This window comes from Mobula hypostoma, chromosome 19, assembly GCF_963921235.1.
Source record: "Mobula hypostoma chromosome 19, sMobHyp1.1, whole genome shotgun sequence".
Taxonomy (NCBI): domain Eukaryota; kingdom Metazoa; phylum Chordata; class Chondrichthyes; order Myliobatiformes; family Myliobatidae; genus Mobula; species Mobula hypostoma.
In genome coordinates, this window is record NC_086115.1 from 26,818,026 (window position 1) to 26,837,058 (window position 19,033).

At 40.4% G+C, this 19,033-nt stretch overlaps 1 protein-coding gene across 4 annotated transcripts in view; it reads left to right on the forward strand.

Annotated features, from left to right (window-relative positions):
• Positions 1-19,033, forward strand: part of ank3b (ankyrin 3b) — a 401,704-nt gene that overhangs the window by 294,141 nt on the left and 88,530 nt on the right. For 2 of the 4 annotated variants that reach the window (XM_063071574.1, XM_063071573.1), the window contains exons 25-27: positions 6,611-6,704; positions 9,574-9,633; positions 12,820-12,926. In XM_063071574.1, the coding sequence (XP_062927644.1) occupies positions 6,611-6,704; positions 9,574-9,633; positions 12,820-12,926 (261 nt within the window). The remainder of the gene's footprint in view (positions 1-6,610; positions 6,705-9,573; positions 9,634-12,819; positions 12,927-19,033) is intronic. The other 2 variants (XM_063071575.1, XM_063071576.1) reach the window with 1 other exon arrangement.

The following is a 19,033-nucleotide window of genomic DNA, read 5'->3' on the forward strand; positions in this document are numbered from 1 at the left end:
ACCATGCCAGTTTCTAATCCAGTTGGTAGTGATGTGATGCGTGTTTAGGGTTCTGAGCTGCTTGAGCTGTGATCGAGTCCTGCCTGTCATCTCTGCACATCGGCCTAGTTAGCCCTGCAGAGTTCACCGTCTAAGATGAGCATTGGCATGGCCTGTGATTGTTTATTTGAAACCGCATTGTTTCTCACCATTTTGAAAGAATTGTTCCAATATGTGTAAATGTCTGGTATACACACAGGAGCTAATCACCCTCATTGCTTAAAGGCATCAAGATTGTATATGAGCTCGCATTTTCTAATGGGCCAAATTATCCTGCCAGTCAGTATAAGCAGATTCTCACTTGGTCTGATCATTGGGTCTGACTTAAGCAGTCACAAATGCATGTGTATTTTTTTTCTCACAGATAGCCTGCCTATTAAATAATGGCACTCTGTTTCATCATTTGGATGAAGTTAGGTGCTTCTGATTTTCTGTCCCTTTGGATTTGTTGATGTTTTAGTTTAAGAGAGAGAATTTGGTGATAGATATCTGTTGGATGATGGTCACAATTCAGGCACGTTTTTTTCCCCATCCTTTACAGTATGCATTTGCAAGCAATCTTTCTGTTTTAATTAGCAGACTTGGAGTGTCCTGACCGTGAACTTTCAGAAAATGAGTTCTCCCAAATGTGCACTACATATGGCACCTGCTGAAGTAATCTATTTTAAGTAGTATAATCAATGTATCCCTCACTTCAACAACTAAATAGCTGAAGTAGATGTCTTTGTGTATACTTTTCTGATACAAAAAAACATGTTTTAATGTGCTGGACAGTGTTTTATGTACACAAATAACACGGGGAACAGAGGAACAAGAAGGGCCTCTCAGACAGCAAGAGGTAATGTGTGTGTAGAGGCACATGCTGTGGTTAAAATTCTTAGTGAAAACGTAATATCTTTCTTTACAAAATCGGAGGTAATGCCAATCTTGTGGTTACAGAGGAAGAGTGAAAGTTTAGAGGGAATAAGCATAGTAAGAGAGGTATTATTAATTGTTTCTACTATTTTTCACTGTATATAAATTGCCAATCCAGGATAAAAAGTATTCCATGCAGATCAAGAATCAAGGGAGGAAATTGCAGAGGTTCAGAACATAATTTTTCAATCCTCCCTAGCTATAGGAATGCTGCCAGAAGATTGAAGAATTGTTAATGTTATACAGTTGTTTAAACAGGGAGGAAGGGATAAAATTGAGAAATTAAAGGTCATCTAGTTTAAGTATTGTGGGCAACTTATTGAAATCAGTTGGCAGAGATTAGAGTCATAGAGCATTGCAGAACAGAAACAGGCCTTTCAGCCTATCCAGTCTGTACTGAACTGTTTTTTTGCCTACTTCCATCAACCCACACCAGAATCATAGCTCTCCCTAACCTTCCCTTCCATAGATTTAGAAGACAAATCATGCAAATAAGGAGAAAAATAATACTGAGAAACTGAGTTGTAGAGTCATTGAAAGTGACTGGAATTAGTTCAGAGTTCTGAGTGAAGTTATCCAGGCTGGCTCAGGATCCTGATGGTTGCAGAACAATAACTGTTCCAGAACCTGCAGATGTGGGGCGATGGCTTCTGTACTTCCTGCCCAATGGTAGGAGTGAGAAGAGAGCATGACCTGGATGGTGGGGGTCCTTGATGATAGAGGTTGCTTTCTTGTGGTTGTGCTCGATGTGAATGTACCCAGTGGTGGGGAGGGCTTTTCCTATGATGGACTGGGCTGTGTCCACCATTTTGGGTAGACTTTTCCATTCCTGCGCATTGGTGTTTCCATATATCGCCATTCATACAAAGGATAAAGGCATTTGGAATCTCACTCTACCAAAAAGCTCATTAGGCTGGAGGGTAGGGGAAGAGTCAATTAAAATGTCAAAATTAGGATTAAAATATTTTATATTAGTTAAGGATATTAAGGCTCAAGGAAAAAACAAATTGGATAGAGGTGGAGATGTAGATTGACCAGGATCTACTGTATGTGAATGAATGAATGAGTTCAAAGAGCTCACTAGCTGTCTTCGATTCCTATGTACTGATTAAGGGACAGATGAGGAATCTTGCCAAATATTAATCAGCTATTACATTCTCTTTGAGGGCGGGTGAGGGAATCAACAGGGAAAGGAAGAGGCAGGAAGACATGACTGGCATTATGTTGTGAAACATATTTCACGACATATGCCAGTGATTTTAAATCTAATTATGATTCTAATCAGATAAGTGAGTGAAGACGGAGGAAACTAAGGAGGAGGAAAACTGAGGAAAGGACAGGGGGGAGAGGGATAGGGAGATTCAAGGAGGAGGGGCTCAGGAATGGGATCAGTTTAGGTTTTGTGATATGGGGATTGCTGAGAGAGAGAACGTGCATGTGGCCCTGAACATTTCAGAGCCATAGAGACATACAATTTGGATCAGGCCCTTCAGCTCACTGCGTTCATGCTGAACTTCAACCCTCAAATATATTCTCCCTACATTTCCATCAGTTAAGCTCCCTTCACCCTGCATGCCCCAGATTCCACTCACTTGCATACTAGGGACAATTTAGAGCAATCAATTCACCCACCAACTCACAATTCGTTGGGATGTACCTAGGGTATTCTTTCGTTAAGTTTGAGTGGCAGAGCTCAATATTCATTTGGGGCCTCCTTTCTGTTAAATCAAGACCTCACTCTGTCATCACGATGTGATAGCCAGTGTGCAGCAGCAGCCACCCACATTAAAAGAATTCACACACAGAACTGTTCCATCCCTGCAAACCAAAGTGGAAGGAAGTTATGCTTGATCCTGTGAGACCATCCAGGAAGGAAGGGATATCAATGAGTACCCTTCAAAAATGCAAACAGGGTTTTGTTCTGTTGCTGTTTATTGACTTTATGAGAGGTGATGGTATTAAAGCGTAACAGGGGTTTTCAAATCATTTGCATGGATGGATAGAATTTATTTCTTTAGTTTCTTTACCCTTTGAATGAGAAGTGTGGAGGTGTTGTGGGGATATGGAGAGCAGAAGAGCACAAATCTGACTCAGATTAAAACTTCATTCCCCTATTTGTGAAAACTGCAACAAATCATTAGAGACAGTATTACAAAAATGCTGATGTTAGGTTTTCTGAATATTTGTGGCAATAAATTCAGTAAACAGTTCAAAATGTTGATATTTGAGACATATGGTTTTGATCTTCAAGAGGTATGTGACATATGCTCCTGGGATATTTTGCTCTTCACTCCATTTCTGTTTGACACATTCGCATTCATAATAACTTTCTCTGTTTCTTCCGCTGAGCCTTGATTTTACCTTTCATTCTGTGACTCCTTGGCCTTTTCGCACCAACGTGCAATACCATTCCAATATTTTCTGGAAATAAAGGATCAACTTTATTCACCATTAACATTCGGAATATGCTGTGGTGTGTGGGTGCACCATGCAACCAAAAAACAATTCAGTAATTATAAAGAATTATATAAAAATAAGTAAGAGGAAATCTCAAATATCTTACAGAGCTTGCTTGTTCCTTGTTTGTAATTCACTGAAGGATGCTTGTTTGGCATAGCATATGTTTCTTAAATCTGTTTGGGCTTAAATATTTCTGCAAGTCTCACACTAATTGTAAAGTGATTAATATTTTTAAAACTCATTGTGCATTTTCTTGAAATCCGTTCTTTTCAAATCTGTTCCTTTTTTTCATCATTTCATTTTGACAGATTTTAGTAATAAATCATCAAATGCCAGAATAACCTCACAATTCATCGGCAATAATCCCATCTCACCTGAAAAAAGGCTACAGGCTTTAATTTTATGTTTCTTCATCTTTGTCTTTGCTAAAACACGACAGTCTAGCTTTTTAACAATACTCCTGACCTGTAAAAATATGTCTCTGCACTTCCTCTCTCACATTCAAAGGAGGGTGAAATAATTTCTTTCTTTACCTACTGATCCCAGCCCCAATGGCCGGGACTGTAGTGTGTCAGCCAAAACTGTTGACATCATTCAACACACAAGCTAATTAAAATGAATTGAAATAGCTTTAAATAAATTCAATGGCTGAAACCAAAACTCATTTCAGTTTTACTACATTAGTGTCACTGATGTTAATGCATTTGTTAAATGAATTTGGTGCAGATTTTGGCATTGAAATCCTGGGTACCAATGAATGGTTGATTCCATGATTATAACAGAAGACTGTGCAGACCTACATGATCAGTACTGCTGCTTTTAGTCTGGCGAGGATGTTAACCCTTGAAGCACTAATCCAATATATCCTGCTAACACTATTTGGTATTTGTTGGGTAGAGTAAGGCTTAAGTCTCAGCTGTTTATTCCCTATTGCCATTTGATTTGCTGTCGCTATTGCATCGTGGTTGTTAAATTTTTAAAACTGCAGTTGTATGTAACTTCCAGGGGTCCTGTTGATTCTGAAAGGCAGAGTGATCACTTTTGCACCTTTTTGTCTTTATATAATTTGGCTTATAATTTACTGATAATTTATGTTTATCATGTTTGGTTTTATTTAAATGTTTGGAGACTTTTTTGCGTTCGTGTAAGTTTGGTGGTTGCCATTGGGTAGCAGCTTGGAATGTTATGTGCACTAAGAGAATTTCTCTAGCTAGACCTTTTTTTTAACAACTCCCACCCCAGTGTTACCTTGACTGAATGTGTCTTTTTTGCCTTATACTGCAGTTGTTTTTGCATAATTATGTAGGTTTTACCTTCATAAAAGTGAAATTTGTATATCATCCCAGCAAGGAGTTGCATTCAAAATAACTTATTCCTGCTTTGCCACTTGACACTGGGCTTGATCTATCAGTTATCACTCATTGAGCAGCTCTCTCACTTTAGGGTTAAAAGATCGTGGCCTCAACAAGAAAACTTAAGCTTGGCGCTTCATTATAATTGTGGAGAGATGCTGCGCTGTTGAGTTGAGGAAACTGTCCATTAGGTGACAATTAGGTGAAAATCTCAGGCAATGAACTGCAGACCAAGGGGATCTCTTCTGCTGTTCTAGCCAACACTGCTCCCTCAATCAATGGCAGGAGAAGCAAGCTATCTTGGTATCATCAGGTTGCATTGTGTGCACCACATTGCACATTAGTAGCTGTCAATTTCTGCAATACAACAATGTCCAATCAGATAGAACAGGATATATAGGCAGTCCCTCAGGCCCTTGATGATCTTCGACCTTAAACCTGCTCTAAGATCAATCTAATCCTTCTCTCCTGCATAGCCCTCCATTTTTCTATCATCCATGTGCCAATCTGAGAGTTTCTTAAATGCCCCTAATGTATCTAAATTGATTATCTGTGTAGTTTCGGAGTTACTGTGGTCCTGAACAATTCTACAGAAATGCGGCTTTTTTGATTCTCTTTTGGGTTGTAATTACAAAGAATTTCTTTGCTGTCCTTTGCAGACTGTGAATGCTACAGGCAATTCAAACTTAGAATTGAGATGTGCATGTATGCACCCAAGCATTCCCAAAGCAGAATCAGCTGCCAACACATGGTAACTTCTATTCAAAGGGTCCAAACAGAGCAAGCCCCTTCCAAAAGCTTCACATTGTGTTCATTGGCTTAATTTATTAAGAAATAAAAATAGCTTTTCAACAAAAAAAGTCCACTCTTTGCTAATGAACATTCACTGAAAAGAGTCTTTACATATTTTTGTGATCATCCTTGGGTGAATGGTCAAAGATTTAAAAAGTTTTGACAATATTCCTGATTGAACCTATGCTCTAGTTTGCCATTACTACTGCTATGACTACTACTACTAGGGCGACTCAGGCCCGGGGGCTAGCGTCAGGCACGACGACAGACTCCCTACTTTTCCCTCTCCCTCGTCAGTGTGTTCAGTTCATCTACATTAGCCGTGCCGGTGTCTTCTAGAAGCGTGTTGACCATAGTCTTGGGAGGGCACCCAGGGTTCATCCTCCCATGCCATCACTGATGCTGACAAACTGCTCTAATTTTTTAATCATCCCGGGATGTGGAGGGGGTTTTGAGTTAATCTTATTACCCAATAAATTGTGTAAGTTACTATTAATGAGCAGCAGTTGGACTGGGACCGGTGCCAATATTTTGGCCTTTGTCTTTAAGCATCTCTCAACCTCTCTCTTCATTTAAGATACTTCTGAAAAGATATCTCTGTGATCGAGCTTTAAGTCAGCTGGCCCAATGTCCCTTATTGTGGTTTGTTTGGTAATTATCTCAGTGAAGCTGAACATGGATGTAAGCAGTTGGAACATAAGCTGAGGAGTAACTTCAGTTGCCTTATGCAACTGGTTTGGAGCACTTGAACCTAGCAGTCAGGCTTTCCACTTCAGTTTCAGTCCCTCTTTGGTGATTGCAATCTTTTATTTGAGTTCTTCAGAACATTGACTTTTGCCTTTGGTCTGTTTTAAATTACCACTCTGCAAAAACAGTTTCTTTTTTGTTGCTCCTGTTTGGTTTTCTTTTGGGTGCTGCTGGTGGGTTTCCTTTCACGATCCCCACCTCTCCCTGCCCCCTGGAAGCTGCATGCATTAATGAGTTTTTTTTCCCTCCCACTCTTCCCCCACCCCCCCCTTACCCCCTTCACTGGTAACTTGTAAACACAACAGCCTCCGCTCCTTCAGTTCGGATAGGTCATACTCGCTGAACAGGAGTCCGTACGCCAGGGACAGCATCATGATTGAAGAGCTGACTAAAGAGCCGGTAAGTGGAGATCTGTTACCTGTGCGGTTTTGTCTTGTTACCTGTTTTAGGCATTGTTGTTAAACAATGTGTTTTTTTTTGGTCTAGTGTACCTCTTTGGTACTTTTAGGTTGCCAGAATAGTAGAACTACCTAAAGGGAAGGAATTATTGTTTTGTTCGGGTGTTCGCTATTTAATTGCATTGACTTAAACTTGGGGTGCCACGTTAGTGTAGCAGTTAGCATGACGCTATTACAGCTTGGGGTGTCGGAGTTCAATTCCGGTGCTGTCTGGGAGAAGTTTGTACATCCTTCCCGTGAGTGCATGGGTTTCCTTCGGGTGTTCCTGTTTCCTCCCATGTTCCAAAGACGTATCAGTTAGTAGGATAATTAGTCGTTGTAAATTGTCCCGTGATTAGGTTGGGGTTAAATAGATAGATTTTTGGACAGTGGGACATTTTGGGCCAGAAGGGTCTGTTTTGTACTATATTTCTAAATAAAAAATAAATTTTAAAAAACCGATGCTGCTTTTCTGCTTTCTTAACAGGCCCCTTATTTAACAATCAATTCCCATTGTAAATTTTCATCGGCTGATTCTTTGCTTTTAATGTATAGGTGCGCATGTGATGAGTTTTTCTGGAACTTCCGAGACATCGAATACTTTAAACAGCCTTTCACAATATCTCAGCTGCATAAACATCAGAAAGAAAACATTAATCAATCTGAAGATTTGTCGTACACCCTCATGTACCCTTTGTATGTTTAGGTAACTCCAAGAATGTTTGCAGGCATATGGAAAGCACTTGTTCAACAAGAACAGCTCTATCAATAACAGACACCTTTCTTTTCTCTCTCTCCCTCTTTAAGACCATAAGATATAGGAGCAGAAGCAGGCCATTCGGCCCATCGAATCTGCTCCACCATTCAATCATGGGCTGATCCAACTCTTTCAGTAATCTCCACTCCCCTACCTTCTCCCTCTCACTAAAGTACTTTCTCCGCATCTCTGTTCTAAATGGACGTCCTTCAATCCTGAAGCCGTGCCCTCGTGTCCTACACTCCCCTTGCATTGTTGCTACGAATCTAAGAATGGTGGAAGCTCATTGTTCATCAAGGACCTTTCCCTTGCTGTGATATGACATAAAGAATTTAGGCAAAGATTAACAATTCTATTAACAATTTGGGAGTAAGATGCTAAAGTACCCTTTACATGACTGCACCAAGGAGGCGAAATTTCCTGTACTGTCCTCCTCTCCCCCAACCTGTTTCCCATTCATTTTCTTCTTGGTGGATTACCTTATTTCTCCTTTGCATGTGTGCTGTAGCACTTACTTTTAAAAACCCGTAACTAAGCCAAATAATGAATCATAACATTCATTGTCCATCATAAGCTTAGCTGAACAGACTTAAAATATAAAGAAGACATTAAGTAGTGACATTTAGACAGAAATCTAAATTTCACGGTGTGCATTGCCACTTTAAACAGCCTCAGCACTTCCAGTGTCTGTTTATTGTTGGTTTACATTGATGCAAATTCCTAACTGCCCACCACTAACAGTGTCTCTGTGCTGGACAACTATATTCCTTTTTGGATTTCAGTACTTATTGTTAGTTAGCCCGAAGTGATGAAGGGTTGTAACTGAGTGGAGCTGAACTTGGTGTGGCAGTTGCACTAGGAAAATCGTAGCTGATTCTCGTTCTTCAAGGACCCAGTTGGTGCCAGGCCAAACACTTTTTTAAAAAAAACTCTGATTTGCAACATCTTATGTTAAAAGTTGAACTTCTAACTTCTGAGATGTTGGATCTATACCATAACAACTATGTAAGTTGTTATTGTTAATCTTGTGTTTTCTTTGAGAAATAACTTTGTTAAAATACAGGTTGAGACCAATTTATCAGAATACTCAATACTTGACAAAAATATTAAGCTCCAAGTTAGAACTGACTGGCATAGCTGAAAGTAATCAGTGTTTTATCAGCTGGTTTATGAATCTACTTGCTCTTCTCTCTTTCATCCCCATTGTTAATCACAACAGGCTAAGCTTGGAAAAAAAAGCCTGGAGTCATTATGTTTAACACTGTTACAAGTAAATCTGGCTGCACTTGAAAATACAAATTCCAAATACACAGTACCCAAAATTTCTAATCATGTTGGATGGTTTTAATCTAGAATCTAAGTTCTTTTTTGTTAATATTTGACTTTGTGGATTAGTTTTATTTGAAGGACTGGAAGGAGAAGCACATTTTCTATTTTATTTTCATTTTCCTGACTATCAGTGCACTGGTTTGCATGTCTTCCTGATAAGTCATGGGAACTGAGAGGAAACAAAAGATGACTTGTACAAATTCAACAGTCATTAATGATTCTATATCTGAGAGATAACTGGCTACTTACATTGATTCATTGATGTGTAGTGTCCTATGGTGTTTGTGTAGTTGGTTGTGGGAGACTTTTACCACCTTATTGTACAGTAATGCAATCAATAGCAACGGATTTGTCAGACACTGTCAATGGAAGCAAGTTTCATGGCCTCACCAGGTTGAAGGAGAACAGTCCAAAGCAATTGAAATGTAAAGTCAGTGGGCAGTTCAGTTTCAAAGAAATAGTACTTCGGGTAAACCATACCCCATTTTTTATTAAAATTGCTCATGTATTTATATAAATTACTGCACAAAGAAAAACTGTATAAATCTTACCACTCCAATCTCAGGCAAACTTACAAACTCAAAAATGGGACTGGCTATGATGAAGGCTACATTTCCATTAATTTAAAAAAACCTTGGCATCACTTCGATCTGCCAGCACAGCCTTCATACTTGCCAGCTCCCAGGTTCCTGGAAGTATCTTTTGAGGTTAAAGGGCATCTTTGATTTTCCTCCTGGTTTATCAGGGTTTCCATGCAGAGCTTGCGCATTCCATGGGTGGGCCAATAGTGAGCAACTCTCTGAAGGTAAGCAATTATCTTCTGCCAGCTTGCTAATTAAAACCAGGAGATTAAAGTTACCATTATTTATTCCTACAAGTGCATTTCTAAAACATGCCAGTCTTAATGTTCAACTTAGTTTTAAATCTCTTAGCTTCCAGGTGCTTGTATTTATGTGGCAAAAGGAAGCCACTAAGCATGTTGGGGTTCAGCAGCTACTCAACCCCATTGTTCTGCCTTATCCCTGAACCATTGCTTCCAGCTTTACTCTTCCCACTATTTATCGACTCTCTTTTAACAACTTTTTTAAATTTTCTCATGCCATGTTCTCTAATGGAGGAACAAGCAATGCTTCCTTGTTTTCATTTGAAAGCTCTGAACCCTTCTATGTTTCTTTGCTAATGAGCTTAAATTTGTTTTTAACACACTGATGAGTGAAAACTTGTTTCTTTACTTTCTCAAAAATGAGACAATCTATCAGATTGTTCTGAAACACCTCGCCCACATCCATTAACCTACTTTCTAGCCTGATGAAAATTTGCAACGTAAGCATTTACTAAATGCATGGTTTTATTATTGGTGGCAATTGGCCATGACTTTACGAGGAAATTTGTGGCATGCTTTGCCTGTCAATGTTATGATTGCTATACATTTTCTTCCTATCTGTTCTCATATCATTTTTCTCAACAAATTTATTCTTAATTAGGTGAAAAGCTTCACAACTGACACCCATTGAATACGAAGGAACAGAAATGTGTTTTCAGGTTGGGATGGGATGGTGTGTGACTTTGAGGCGAACCTGTAGGTGATAATGCTCCCATACACCTGCTGCCCATGTCCTCCATAGGGGTAGAGGTTGCAGGTTTCGAAGGTGCTCTCGAATGATGTTCTGTGAATAACTGCAATGCATTTTGTCAGTGAGACCATAGATATAGGAGCAGAATTAGGCCCTTCATCTGATCGAGTCTGCTCCGCCATTCAATCATGGCTAATTTATTATCCCTTTCAACCCCATTTTCCCTATAACCATTGACACTGTTACCTATCAACCTCTATTTTGTGGATACACAATGACCTGGCTTCCATTTTAAATTTACCCAATAACTTTGATTGTTCTGCAACTGTGGCACATTCAAACGAGGAAGCAATAGGGTAAAGGATATGGTAATAGTTAAGTAGGCTATTTTATCCTGGGTAATATTCACTTGTTTGGAAGCCAAATCTTGAGTTTTCCAGAAATGTTGTCCAAATCCAGTGGATTCCTTGAAAATCCTGGGATGATATTTATTGGAGACAGGAGCCTTAAATCTTGAAATTTGACCACAAGTTATTTTTGGTCTGAAAATAAGAAATACTGAGCAACACACACAAAAAGCTGGAGGTGCTCCGTAAGTCAGGCTGCATCTATTGAGGGGTAACAGTCGATGTTTTGGACCGAGACCCTTCATACAGCAAAAAAAAATTGGCATTCAGGAAAGAACCACAGAGGGAAGGTTCAGTTGTATCTCTGAGAATGTGCTGCACTGTCAGGTACGTCCATTTCAAGATAAACTTCAAAATTAGGCCTCCACTGCTCCCATATCTGGTTGTATTGGATTGATTAGACTATTTTGAAGAAAATGAAGGTTTCCTGTGGTATCCTTGTCATCCATCCTTCGTCCTATACATCACGTTACTGAAAGAGATTAGCTGGGTACTAATTGGTATTTATGGGATAGCACTCTGTGCAAACATCCTGTTTTGCTTCCTCTATTACCAAATTGATTGTACTTTGATAGTACTTCATTAGCTGTTTAAGTGATTCTGGGTTTCCTCAAAAAGGACATTAAAAGAACTAATAAAGTCTTTTATACAAGCCTTAACAATCCTCCCAAAGTGTTATCTCCTTAAACATTTTCATGCCATATTTAACTGTACTTTAATTGTGGTATTTAACTTGACATTTCCTTTGTTTGGAAAGTGTCAGTGAAAAAATTTCAATTATTTCTCTGCCTTTAAGAAAGCCATTACCAGCTTTTAGTGAATTAATACCTCTTTATACCCTTGTATTTATTCATGGCATGCTAAAGCAATGTTTGCTGTTCCTAGTTCTACGTTTTCATTGGTGTGCCCATGTTGTTTTCTTTGTCCCAGCTTTAAAAAAAATCTATCCTGTTCCTTTCCTGATTCCTTTTTGCTAGAAGTTTAGAGTCCCAAACGTTTTACTACCCTCAACTTGTTTTGTGTTGAGATTACCTTTGTGTTTTATTTCAAGATTTCTCTTTATTCCTCTGTACTGTTCTTATGTGCTGATCCCATAAGTTCCGCCTCTTCCTGAAAAACTCTTGGATTTCAATGCAGCATTTGAGGTGTCCATTTGCTTTTCATATTTCTGCCTTCTCTAAGAATCATAGTCTTGTAGACCTTAAGTTGCTGCCTCAATACTCTTTCACTTAGTGACCAGTGAATAATACCTCCTTGTACATTACTATATTGCTTCCTTACAAACAGGTCCAGCATAATACTAGTAAATTTTTATTCATCCGCAGATTGTTCTCAGTATGCACTCCAGCTTTGGTGAGGAATATTGTCAACTTGCCTCTTATCTGTTCCAAAGGATCTCTGATTATTTGCTGCCTGGTATTTTACCATTCCAAGTAGTATAGCAATAATATCCTTTAATCCTCTCTGGAAGCGGTGATTTGCCATACTCAGCATCCAACGCTTGTGATTAGCCGCCCTTCAACAGTAATGCTATTATCTTGCCTTCCTGATCCTTCTTAAAGTGCCTGAGACTCCAGTTTGGGTGGCTCTTGCACAAACATAGCCCTGTTTGTGAATTTTACAATTGCTGGGCCTTTTCGTAAGCACAAGCTGTTAAATATCATGCAGTTTGGGCTTCGTATCACAGTTCTGGTTTAAACGTATCTCCTTGTATGTGGTGTCATTGGATTTAACCCCCAGTACTTATAGGATATATTGTACTTCTGAAGTTGGTTGCATTTAGTTTTGTGGAGTAAGGATTTCAAGTGATGTGGAGCAAGGTAAGGAATGGAATTGAATCTCGGCTATACCATATTTTCATTGAATGATGCAGCAACTTGAGAGAGTGGAGAGCTTAGTCTTGTTTCTGTGATCCCAAAATTTGGATGGAGGAAATCAATTGGCTCTGGGTCCTACACATAAACATATGTAACTCAGTATTTATTTCCATTGTCAATATTTTTCTGGTAGCACATTGCAGTTTCTCGAGAGTATGACAGCGACTCTTTGAAAAGATTCAGCTGGACCGCCGATACACTAGACAACGTCAATCTCATTTCCAGCCCCATCCATTCAGGGTAAGTTACAGTTTGTATTTTCCAAAATGATGTGTGAAATGTCTCCTGTAGCAAATATCCATGCTTAGTTTGCAGTCGTGCTAAAGCTTTAGAAGTGATAAACACAAGAGGTTCTGCAGATGCTGGAAATCTAGAGCAACACACACAAAATGCTGCAGGAACTCAGCAGGTGAGTCAGCGTCTACGGAGGGGAACAAACAGGCAGGATTTCAGGCTGAGACCCTTCATTGGGACTTGAAAGGAAGGGGGAAGAAGCCAGAATAAAATGTGGAGCGAGGGGAAAGCGTGCAAGCTGTCAGCAGATAGGGCAGGTGAGGGAGAGAGTGCACAGGGGTGGGGTTGAAGTGAAAAGCTGGGATGTGATAGGTGGAAAATGTAAATGGCTGGAAAAGAAGAAATCTGATTTGAGAGGAGAGAGGATCATGGGAGGAAGGGTACCAGAGGGAGGTGATTGGTAGGTATGGAGAACAGAAGATATAATTCCCCTCTCCCCACCTTCTTATTGTGACTTCTTCCCCCTTCCTTTCTAGTCCTGATGAAGGACCTCGGCCTTCACTAACACTGACTGTTTGTTACACTCCATAGGAGACTCTTGACCTGACTTGCGAGTTCCTTAAGCAATTTGTGTGTAAAACTTTAGAAGTACTTAATTGGCTCAAATAGGACCTTTATATGTCTTGGTCTTGTTCTTTCTTTCAGTGTATTACAGACATTGAATCCACTCCACTGTGGTGTGAAACTGAATCAATTCACAAGTGCATCATCAACACAACATTGATACATAGCTATATGTGAAGATATTTCAAAATTACCAAAACCTTGATCATATACATGGGTCTTAAAGATAATTTATGCAGGGAAGAGAAGGGATGAGTTTCAGTTAAATATTAAACTAGCAAAGGTTTGGATGAGAACTGAGCAGATGAGTAGAATCATGTGTTACCAAGTTGAAAAACAGATCACCTTGGTGGTCACCTCAGATGAGGCCTTCAGCACGATTGGATGCTTGAAAAGGCAGGAAGCAAATGGGAATGGACAGTTTTTAAGAAGCGTTGTTGTTTACTGTAGAAGACTGGATATTGGGACCAGAATTAGATTTAATATCACTGGCATATGTGGTGACATTTGTTAACTTTAGGGCAGCAGTACAATGAATCACTTGATAAATAAATATGGAGAAAAAACTGAGTTACATTAAGTGTGTATATAAATAATAGTTAATTTAAAACAAGTACTGCAAAATAACAGGAATAAAAAAGTAGTGAGGTAGTGTTCTTGGGTTCAATGTCCATTTAGAAATCGGATGGCAGAGGGAAAGAAGCTGTTCCCCTCTGAAGTGTGTGTGCCTTCAGGCTCCTTTTTGATAGTAACAGTGTGAAGAGGGACGTCCTGGGTGGTGGAGATCCTTAATGATGGACACTACCTTCCGAAGGCACCACTCCCCGGAGGTGTCTTGGATAATATGGAGGCTGGTACTCATGATAGAGCTGAGTAATTTTACAAGTTTCTGCAACTTAACTTCAGGCCTGTGCAGCAGCCCCTTCCCCCCCCCCCCACACACAAGAGGGTGATGCAGCCAGTCAGAATGCTCTCCATCGTACATTTGTAAACGTTTTCGAGTGTTTTGTTTGATAAACCGAATCTCCTCATACTCCTAATGAAATATAGCCACTGTTTCGCCTCCTCTATAGCTGCATCAATATGTTATGTCCACGTTAGGTCTTCAGAGATGTTGACACCCAAGAGCTTGAAATTGCTCACTCTCTCCACTTCTGATCCCTCTTTGAAGATTGGTTTGTGTTCCCTCATCTTACCCTTCCTGAAGTCCACAATCAGCTCTTTGGTACATTGTACATCAGTACATAACAATAAAGCCTGTAAATTACACCAAGTCCAATGGGGTAAAAAAAAAAGAAAATTAGTTAAGTAGTGGAAAAAAGAGAGGTGGAAATAGTGAGGTAGTGTTCATGGGTTCATTGTCCATTCAGAAATCTGATGGCAAAGGGGAATAAGCTGTTCCTGAAACATTGAGTGTGTGTTTTCAGGCTCCTGTACCACCTCCTTGATGAGCCTTCAAATTCTAGAATTGTGGATTGGTTTTCTTCAGTGCACTGTGAGATAGAGCATCATCACTGCTAAAGTAAGGAATAAAAATACTAAATAATGAAGAGGATAAAGAATGAATAATCAAAAGCCTTGCAAAAATGGTGCCTTACTGGAGACTACTGTTGCGGAGAGAAAAGATAGTCTAAATTTGTACGATTTGGCTTCATCTATTAACAAAAAGCTGATCCTTTTGCATTCTATATCAAAGCAACATTCGAATATTTTTCAAACAGTATTGTGAATTATTTTCAGGCTTCATTTAGAAGAATACTCCAATCTAAAATCTAGAAAGTGCCTGGCCCCTTTGAGCACTTTGACAGACTTTGGCATCGAAAACAATTCAGCTGTTATTTCACAGACTGCATACCAACAGGGATTTCTTCAGATGTTTGTTAAACTTCATATGTATGTGATTCAGAGAAAAAACAAAGATTAGTTTCACCTACTCCCAGATGGACATGCACTCATGCGGGAAACTGAGGAGGTGATAGATAGGAGCTACAGGGAGGTAGTAACCCAGAAGTTGCAGGAAGCAGGCGCCTTGGTAACTGTCAGGAGGGGAAGGAAATGGATAACCAGTGCAAAGTAGCCCTGCGCTGTTTGCTCAGTAATAAGTATACCACTTTGGAAACTGTTGAGGGGGGAATGACCTAACTGGGGGGAGCCACATTGGCAGGTCTCTGGCACTGCATCTGGAGCTGCGGCTCAGAAGGGAAGTGGGGAGAAAAGAACTGCGGTAGTGATATAGGATTTCATAGAAGAGCGGACACGAGATTCTGTGGGTGTGAAAGAGACACCCGGATGGTACATTGCCTCCTAAGTTGGCCCATCAGCCAGAAGTCTTGGTACATATTGGCACCAATGACATAGGTAGGAAAAAGGAGGAGGTCCTGTAGAGAGAATTTAGGGAGTTAGGTAGAAAGCTGAAAAGCAGGACCTCCGGGGTAGTAATCTTTGGATTGCTGCCTGTGCCACATGTCAGTGAGGCTAAGGATAGGGTGATTTGGCAGATCGATGCGTGGCTGAGGAACTGGTGCAGGGGGCAGGGCTTCAGATTTCCGGATCATTGGGATCTCTTCTAGGGGAAGTATGACCTGTATGAAAGGGACAGGTTACACCTGAATCCAAGGGGGACAAACGTCCTTGGAGGGAGGTTTGCTAGAGCTGTTGGAGAAGGTTTACACTAATTTGGCAGGGGGAAAGGGAACCAGAGTGATAGGGCTGAGGATAGGACAGTTGATGTACAACTGGACGCAGTGTGTAGTGAAACTGTCAGGGGCAGGTAGATGATAGGACCAAGTTGCAGTCAGTGGGATGAGTTGTAATGTAACATGGGAACAAAATCAAGAGGGGTGACAGATACAGGACTGAAGATGGTATATGTGAATGCAAGCAGTATATGGAATAAGGTAGAGGATCTTATAGCACAGTTAGAGATTGGTAGGTATGATGTGGGGATCACTGAGTTGTGACTGAAAGAAGAAGGGTATACATCATATTGAAAGGACAAGCAGGTAGACAGAGGGGGTAGCGTGGCTCTGGTTAAAAAAAATTAAAGCAAATCTGTTGGAATTCTTTGAAGAAATAAGAAGCAGGACAGACAAAGGAGAACCGGTGGATGTTACGTACTTGGAATTTCAGAAAGCCTTTGACAACGTGCTGCACATGAGGCTGCTAAACAAAATGAGAGTCCAGGATATTACAAGAAAGATACTAGCATGGATAGAGCACCAGCTGATTGGCAAGAGGCAAACAGTGGGAATGAAGGGATCCTTTTTGGATTGGCTGCCAGTGATAAGTGGTGTTCCTCAGAGGTCTGTGTTGTGTCCTTGGATGGTGGGATAGGAGGAGGGAGAAGGGCAGGTGCTGCATCTCTTCCAGCTTCTTTGGAAAGTCATGTGAGAAGAGGTTGGTGAGAGTTAGAATGAGCAGCCAGTGAAAGTGGGTTTTATTTCAATACTTAAGAGCAGTGTGGATGGAAGGACTATGGAGGGATATGAGTCTGGTGCAAGTTGATGGGACTAGGCAGAATAATAGTTCGGCATGGAATAGATGGGCCAAAAGGCCTGTTTCTGTCTATGATTCTATGAGAAGGAGAGTGGCTGCTGAAGAAGGAAAAGTGAGCCAGGGAGTCATGAAGTGGACAGTCACTGTGAAATGGTTGGAGAGGAGAAGAATTTGCAAATAGGGTGTCATTCCAGTGAAGGTGGCAGAAATTGTATAGGGTATTCCGTTTGAAGGTAAGGTTGTTAGAGCAAAAAGGTGAGTGTGGATGTGATGGAAAGGGCACATGGTCTATCAGCTATGGTGGAGGGGAAGCTGTAGCTGAAGATCAGCCAGGATATCTTAGAATCACTTCCACCTGATAGCAGAATGACCTACAGCCATTCTTTCCCTTCCTTAACAGTCTCTCTGCCCCACCACTGCCCAGCTGAACTAGTTCTTGCATTGAGTAATTTCTCTCTCAGCTATACTCACAATCCCCAAATCACACATAGATCTGAGGTAACTGACTCTCTCAAGAATATGCAGAGTAGTCCTTGCTTAGGCTTTGTCTCTCAACCCCTCCTTCAGTCGTTTGGCCTTCAAGCCTGTTCAAGCATTTAATAAAATCTTGACTGATCTGATTGTAACCTCAGCTTTGCATTTCCCTTCCCTAGCAGTCACTCCCCCTTGCTTATCAAGTGTCTTGCTACCTCTGCCTTAAAGATGTATTCAACAACTCTTGATTTCCATCAATCTTTGAGGAAGAAAATTCCAGAGACCCCTCAATACTCTAAGAGAAAACAAATATCTTCTTCTTTGTCTTAAATAGATGATCTCCTATTTTTAAATTGCAGCTCCGAGTTCTAGAATTTCTCACAAGAGGAATCATCCTCTCCACTTCCATTTTGAAAAGACCCTCCAAGAGATCATGTTTTAATCTAATCCCTTCTCAGTGTTCTAAGCTCCAGCCTAGCCTAGTCTAAGCAAACCTTCCTCATAATACAACCCTGTCTGAGCAAACCTTTCTCTTAATTCCTGGTAGAAGGTGACTAAAACAACAGGAATTCTGCAGATGCTGGAAATTCAAGCAACACACATCAAAGTTGCTGGTGAACGCAGCAGGCCAGGCAGCATCTGTAGGAAGAGGTGCAGTCGACGTTTCAGGCCGAGACCCTTCCTACAGATGCTGCCTGGCCTGCTGCGTTCACCAGCAACTTTGATGTGTGTTGCTAGAAGGTGACTAAACCTGTTCTGAAATGTTTCCAAGGCATTGACATCCCGTCTGTTACTTTGTATTCCATAACTCCATAACTCTGAAGTATAAATTTCAACATGCCCTTTCGATGACTTTCCAATGTCCTCTAAGTCTCTTTGGATTTCCATCGTCTCTTTCCCACCTTTTAGAAAGTACTCTTTTTTTTTTGCTGTTTTATGTCCGAAGAGGGTGGCTCCATATTGGCTGAAGTCTAACATCATTTCACCACGGTTTTGCCATTCACATAATCTAAAAATATCTCTTTGCAAATGTATGATAATACATTTGTTCATATCTGTGCCATTTGGTAAATAAGAATGCAAGGATTTTTATCAAATAAAGCAAATCACTTATAAATATGTAAAGCCATCTTCTGCCCCAGTGTTGGTTTTAAAGTTAGAACTTGACCATGTTTCCTTGTGAATGTATCAGCTTCCAGTGCTGAATTTGGTTGAAGTCAGCTTCTACCCTCCCACCCGTCATCCACCCTTGTGCTCTGGAGTACTCCACACAGAACCCATTGATGTGATCATTCATACACTTCCCAGCGTTCAAGCTGAGTAATCTATGAAAAATCACATCAGTGGGTTCTTGATAGTTTTTAAAATGCAAGTATTATTTTCACTGGTACTGGACTTTTGAGACGAGTAGTCCTGGGTTTGAATCCGGCCAGCTCTTTGCATCCATCCGTGTTGGGTTGAGTGTCGAGCTAGCAACTCGGCCTCATAAAAAAAAACGGGCAAAATGCTAAGGAAATGGC